The following is a 6,865-nucleotide window of genomic DNA, read 5'->3' as shown; positions in this document are numbered from 1 at the left end:
GATGCAGAAGGGAGGCAGCAGTGTCAAACACAGGCCAGCTACAGACAGAGCAGCATCACACAGCACAGAGCGAGGGGCTGCTTACGCTGGCCGTTGGGAATGAAGCAGCAGAGGGGGAGGAAGGGATCTAAGTGCCATTTCAGTGTAAAACATCAGCATTCCCTCCTGGATCCAGCGTTATTGCTCGACATGCGCAGCGGGTCCATGTGGCACTGAGGCGGCGAGTCCAAGGGAGGGCGTGTGTAAGGGCTCTGCACTGAGGTGGCATCATCACCCCACCAGCCTGTGCTATCTCTGGACAGCAGCACAGGAACGAGCCAACTAAATCCCTCCTGCTGACAGGTCTCCCCTCAAAATACAATAGCTTCAAGTTTAATAAGAGTGGAAGGTAGAACCAGATGCACCCCGAGGTCAAGATGAAAGCAGCCAGCACCGCCTGGTACCGGCTGCAACCTCGGTCCATGCTTGGCATAAATGTTCCAGGACCCCTTCAACGTGGGGCAAAACATTCTGGACTAAAGCTACAAGCAGAGTGGTCAGGACGTGTAAACAAAGCTGCACATCACCAGTGGACAGCACGTGTGTCCCTCGCCACGCCACGGCCACTCCAGTCCTGCGGGAGCCTCTCCTGGTCCTGTCACAGTCTCTGGCAGTGGCCCAAGGTCATAGATTCCCCCATTGCTCTACAGGGGGAAACTGATCCACTTCGCCCACCTCTGTGCTGGGCTGGTCTCCCAGCGTGAAGGTCAGTCTGTATCTGAGCCTCACCTTCTCCTGCAGATGAGACAAAACCCAAGAGCAACATGAGAACAGCCCCAGTGGCTCCCAAACAAAACACCTGCAGCTCTGCAGAGATTCCGCAGCACACGGCAGGGGCACAGGGCCGTGGTGAAGTCCACGGGGTAGTTCAGCTCCTCAGCAAACCCGAGTTATTTCCCTTCACAGTTTTTAGACCACAAAAGCTTTATTGCTTAGCATGGAGCAGCAGGAGGAAAGCACGAGTGACCTGTCTGCACACGCGTGGCCAGCACCCACTGCTCTGCTGCTCTGCAGTGAGCCTGAGGAATGATGCTGGAATAGTTCAACACTTCCCAAATTCAATTCCCCATCATGTGGAGGAAGATAGAACAGTTCTTGCTCTGCAAAACTGCGAGTGAGACAGCAAGCAGGAGATGGAGCCAGTCCTTCAACGAGGGGATCACCATGCACCCCACAACCTCGATCATCTCTCCACCAAACCGCTCTGGCATTTATCCTTTAGGATCTCAAAGCTTTCAGCTGATGCTTTAGGGATCCTTCTGCTGTAATTCTCAAGCAGTAACATCTAGATGAGTACCTCTGTGTGCTACCCCAGCACACAGCTTTGAGCTTTATGGAGCGGCCTACTTAAATGGGTAACCACAGCAAGGACAAGCAGCTGCTCAGGTGCTCCCAGCACCATCAGCAGAACAGGAAGCATTAACCACATTGTTCCACTGGTCACAGGGACGTCCCCACAGAGCAAGGGAATAGATGTGGTCTGACATTGGTCTGTTGGTTCAGCTCCATCAGGCTACAGCCTCCACACAGCAAAAGTACAGCTACAGCACCAGCTAATTTTGACATCAATCTCGTTATCACCAAAGCTGAGAGAAAAGTCCTTCTCGTCCCTCTCCTCACTGACAAGGTCTGTCGGGGAAGACCCTGAATTCAGACACCAGCATCATGCAGGAACCACCCCTGGAGGGCAGGGCAGGAACAGAGAGCTGCATCTGCTCAGATGTGTGGTCCAACCCCCAGGAGAACCCAGCTTACACCAAACCCGACAGGAGAACCCCCACTGCCCCTCTCACCTTCGCAGGGTTTGCCAGCAGCATGACTTGGGTGATGGCAGCAGGCGGCTGGATGGGATTGAAGGGAGACAGCTCCGTGCCAGAGGGGGGCTGGAGCTTCACTTTCATGGACTGCAAGTGAAAGAGAAAGAGGAACCTCAGGGATTATCTCCTGCCATGGGGACAATGAGAGACCCTTGCACAGGCTGGGGAGGTAACAGCACACATCTGAACTGAAGAGAATCAGTCCACATGGAGGGTGAGGAAACAAGAGCCAGCCCCACCTGACAGGAACATGTTCCTACATGTCTGGAACAGGTGCTGACAAGTCAGCCCAGAGTAAAAGCACTGGTCAGGTGAACACCAACAGCACCTTCATCTGCGTGCTCTTTGCCAGGGGTTTTAGTGTGGACACCTTCCTGACAGCAGCAGGTCACAGCTGAGACTGGGCCAGTTCTCAAACACAAAGCTGCCCATCCAAAATCATCCAGGTGCAGTAAGACCAGAATGGCACATACTGTCAGATTTAGGATGCCTTAAAAACTCTGATCCTGAAGACCTCAAGGGTGGCTCTATCCATGTCACAGTCTGTCTGAGCCACCTTCATGAACACACAGAGCTGGATTGATCTTGGATAGCAACCAAAATAGAACACTGCCTGCAGTGCTCGACTTATCCCATTCAGTGTTTTCTGCCTCTGACAACCACCTCTATGTTCTGGGAACAGGCAGAGCACAGCAGAACCAGGCTGCCCCAATTCCCAAGTTCAAATCCAGGCCTTCCCAAACGCAGTGTCAGGTGGCTGTGGGTCTGACCCCATCCCTACCTTTGGCACAGCAGCCTGGAGCACGATGTTCTTCACAGGGAGCGGTGCCGTGTTCAGCATGGACACCACCACCACCAGCACATCCGACCTTCCCGGCGGGCATTCCCGGGCAAAGTGCAAGAGGATCCGGAAGCCGTTCTTGTCATAGGCTGTCACTGGGAGGGCACTGCCTGCCACAGGGAGGGAAGGGGACAGGAATGCAGGTTTATGGTGCAGAAGATGAGCTGTAGCAGCATTAGACACTGAGTGTTCAGCTGGGACATCTCAGCCTTTCTCTCTACTTCCTAAGCTTTGGGAAGAAACTTCCCTTTTCAGGAATGTTCACGGAAAGGTGAAAATCCCAAAATACTCACTGGGTTTGATGGATTCCAAGGGAACGTGGACATTGGCCAAAGAAATCTCAGGTGCTTTCATGGGACTGCCTTGCTGCTGGAATGCTGCTGGCTGGAAGAGAGGGCTTCCTGAGCCCGCAGGGCAGCTGCTTGGGAAAGGAACTGGAGGGGCCGCAGGGGCAGTGGCTGGCAGCCCTGCAGGGGCTGTCAACGGGGCAGAGGTGACAGTGGTTGGCAAAGTAGCCCCAGGGAACATGGAGGGTGTTGCCATGCCTTGGGTGGCAGTCCTGCAAGAGACAGAAAACACGGGAAATGAGCTGGAAGTGAGGCAGGAGTTTCACCACAAAGCCAGAGGTGACAGAAGATCTCGAGGAGAACGCAGTGGTCTGGAGCTAGACTGGAGTCTGTCACTCAGTACAGGCTCACGTAAGGAGGGGAGCTATGGGGGAAGTAGTGGTGGTAGGGTCAGGCTTCACTTGTGTATGTCAAGCAGAGTCCCACCATCTCACTGGTGGGCAAGGCTAAGAGGGGCAAATGCCTCTGTACCTCACACCACACATTTGTGTCATGGGTGCCGTGCTCTCCCTGGTGGTGCCTGCCCTCCCCTCCCAGAGGTGGGACCCTCACATCAGTTCATAAACTGAAACCCTTTGAGAAGACAAATCCCGATCACACACTTCTACCAAAACAGAGAGTTGAGTCAGCCTCTGAACCTGACCCTGCAGCAGGTTTGGCTTTCCAAGTGCAGACACACAGCAAAGTCCAGGACTTTAGGTTACCCTTTGGCTTCTTCCAGGAGTTGTCCCAATGCATCCATCTTATGTGATATATTGCTCCCCACAGACGAGGTAAAATACCCAGGAGCAGCTGGAATAGTCTTAGGAGGCCCCACAGGGGCAGCTGGTCCAGCAGGGAATACAAATGGTGCCGAGCTCGGTGCTGGGATGCTGGGAGCAGTCTGAGAGGCTGGGAAAGCAGAGGGCAGCGTCACTGACGTTCCACACGTGGTCTGTGGTGTGTGATGGAGAAGGGGGTTCCCTGCAGGGTTGCAAGCAACAGTCACCATCTTCGGGTTAAAGAAATCCAGGTCCAAGTGGTCGTTCTGAAAGAGAGGACAAGTAGATGCTCTAACTCGCTGCTACCCCCTGTTGTGGAGGTGTTACAGAGGGAGATAGATTTACCGCAAACACAGGTGCTGGGTGGCAAGCAGCAAAGTCTGTGGCCTATGTCAGGGCTACATCTGATCTGTAATTTAAGCAAAGGAAGTGCTAACATCATGGGGGACAGATGGGAAACTGAGAAAGCCACGTTCAGGGGTATCTACTCTGTTTAAGACACAGCTATCCCAGGTTTTAGGGCTAAGCCAGACTTCCCCTCAGGAACAGCTGCCCCTCTGCCTCTGTTTGTTCTCATGCTTCTCCAAGGTGACACAGTGAGTTCTGAGACCTCCCACAGTGACAGACCCTCCCCTTCACCCCAGACTCTCCTTCCTACCTCAAACATGCTCCACTGGCTGTTTTCTGAGGTCTCCTTCACTGCTGCAGGGGCTGGGTCATTCAGGCCTGAAAGGAAAAACAAATAGGTGACTGGAGGAGAAAATGAGTGAGGTGTCGCCCCTTGGCAACTGCTCCAGTACCATCAAACTACCCAATTTGGCTCTACCAGAGCCCAAAACCTGAGGAAAGGATGAAATGGGCTGCAAGTCTGTGATGAGGAAAAGAGACTGACAGCAGCAGTAGCTGACAGCCACCCCCTGCACACAGCTCTTCTAACCCTTCCTCATCTGCAGCGTCTTCCTGTTCCTATCTGGGCTCCACAGGCGGGCACACTGCAGGCTCCTACACACAACCCCTCTAAGGCACCTTGTTCTGTTTGGTACAGGGGTGAAACCTGTACCAAACTGCATGTCCAAGCACCCACAGACACCAATTTGCACTCGAGTTATTTCACACACAGCCAACTCTGGGAAGATCAGAGTTTTTAGTCCTGACTCACTGATCAGGTTTCATATCCAGGATGAGGCAAGGGAATGTCCCCTGGACTTCTTAGAAACCAAAAGGCATCTCATGCTCCTTTTTGGCACACCACACACGCAGCCAGCCCTCACTCATGCAGAGGGAAGAAAGCAGTCTTTGTCAGGCATGGACTGAGTAGCCCTTTTCTGGGCTCCTCAGTGCCTTACCTAAGCACAGCAGCTCCTCATCCAGCAGGGAGAGGGAGTTGCTGCTCTGCTGAGCGGGTGCAGCTTCCACTTGGCCAGAGGAGCTGCTCCTCAGGGGTGCAGATGCCTGAGGAGGAGGTGGGAGGATGGGGATTTCTGCTGGGGGGGCTGGTGTCAGGGTGCTGGGTGGCAGTGGAGGTGGCGGGGTGCTGGTGACGTCCAGTCCAGCCAGGTCGATGAGGGTGTTGAGGTTACTTGTGGAGTTACTCCCTGCAGCAGACAGGAGAAGAGCACTACTAAGAGAGAAGGCAAAAGGCTCAGAGCAAACCAAACGTACAGAAGAAATGATCAGAGAGGTGGTTTAGATAACACAGATCCTCATCTCTTTGTAACAGAGAAAGTTCAGGTGCTTTCTACCTCACCATTTGCTGTCCACAAGCTACTTAAATCAACCAAGATGGAAACTTCTGTGTGAAAACCAACCACTGTTCCCTCCCCAGTGCTTCTTGTAGCATAACTTGTAATATTTTCAAAGCCTTTTGAGCTCAGGTGAGGCTTTGGGAGATCCTACAGAGTTACAACAGGGCTACCAGAGAGCTGAGGAAAGCTCATACTGTCTTGGTCTTCCTATTTAGGACAGTCTTGTCTCTGTGAGATGCCGTCAGGCAGCATTATGCACTCCTCTGCTGCTCTCCATCCAGAAATGTTTAACTGACTCCCCAAAGGTAGTTGTGACACACACATATCCAGAGCTTCAGTGGTGAAGCTGAAGTGTCAAGTGGCCTGAATTCACAAATGGAATTGCTGGCAAAGCCAGGAACAGCACCTCTGGCCTGGCTCCCACCTCCTGCTCTTGTCCTTTGGTAAGATCATCTTCACCTTGCATGGCCCCATTAAAGACAAATGTGGAGAGGAAAATGAAGGGCAACTTCCCAGCCACACAAACCATTCAGGTGCAGGTTTGCTCCTGATGTTACCAAAGGTTTCAATAACATGGAATAAGCAATGGAAAATGCAAAGCTGCAGCACTGTTCCCCATGTCCAGAGCTGTTCATCCACCTCTTAGGAGCTGTCTTGTCCCCCTCTGGTTCAACAAACTGTTGGCCACAAGAAGCATCAGTTTTCTACCTCACCACAATAGGAAACCCTGTCCAAAAGCCTTGGGACTGCAGGGTTCAAAACTGGCATGGTTCGCTTCCCAGGGACTCACCTTCCACTCCAGACATCCCAGGGAGATCCACTTCACCATTGAGCACTTGCCCCTCTATGATTTTCTTATAGGAATTTATCACACGGGATAGGTTGTCACTGGCCTGCAGGATATCCCCTACACGTGAGAGAGAGAAACGACCTCCAGGACTTGAGTCACGTTGCTCCCACTGAGAGCACCAACTGAATCATCAGCAAGAAAATAACCCGTGATTACTTGGCTACGAGCTCCATCACTCTCTGCCTTTGCCTTGCTTCCCCACACAATACTCTGACCTTTCTAGACCCATGCACATTACAGTAACAATATAAAAATGAGTCCAAGGCTTTGTTCCCCACAGCAACTCCCTTCCCCTTCCAAAGCAGCAGCTCTTCCCCATTAGCACCCCCGGCCTCCCCTCACCATCAACTCTACTGTCAAGTCCTTGCCTGAATTTAAATGATAAGGATAAAGAGGCTTTTATCTGCTTGTTCAAAGCAAAGTGCATCACAGTGAGGAGGTGTCTTTCCAGCAGCCGTTCCCCTG

The 6,865-nt window shown here is 52.6% G+C and overlaps 1 protein-coding gene across 1 annotated transcript in view; it reads right to left on the bottom strand.

Moving 5' to 3' along the window:
* Positions 1 to 263: 263 nt before the first annotated feature.
* Positions 264 to 6,865, bottom strand: part of GGA3 (golgi-associated, gamma adaptin ear containing, ARF binding protein 3) — a 13,140-nt gene continuing 6,538 nt past the window's right edge. The window contains exons 9-16 of the mRNA XM_010010962.1: positions 6,341 to 6,457; positions 5,152 to 5,400; positions 4,464 to 4,531; positions 3,749 to 4,071; positions 2,991 to 3,256; positions 2,638 to 2,807; positions 1,833 to 1,943; positions 264 to 774 (exon numbers count right to left, since the gene is read on the bottom strand). Coding sequence (XP_010009264.1) covers positions 664 to 774; positions 1,833 to 1,943; positions 2,638 to 2,807; positions 2,991 to 3,256; positions 3,749 to 4,071; positions 4,464 to 4,531; positions 5,152 to 5,400; positions 6,341 to 6,457 — 1,415 coding nt within the window. The 3' untranslated portion in view covers positions 264 to 663. The remainder of the gene's footprint in view (positions 775 to 1,832; positions 1,944 to 2,637; positions 2,808 to 2,990; positions 3,257 to 3,748; positions 4,072 to 4,463; positions 4,532 to 5,151; positions 5,401 to 6,340; positions 6,458 to 6,865) is intronic.

Source organism: Nestor notabilis, unplaced genomic scaffold (assembly GCF_000696875.1).
Source record: "Nestor notabilis isolate BGI_N333 unplaced genomic scaffold, ASM69687v1 scaffold29203, whole genome shotgun sequence".
Lineage (NCBI taxonomy): Eukaryota > Metazoa > Chordata > Aves > Psittaciformes > Psittacidae > Nestor > Nestor notabilis.
This window is presented reverse-complemented; position numbering and strand designations above follow the sequence as displayed.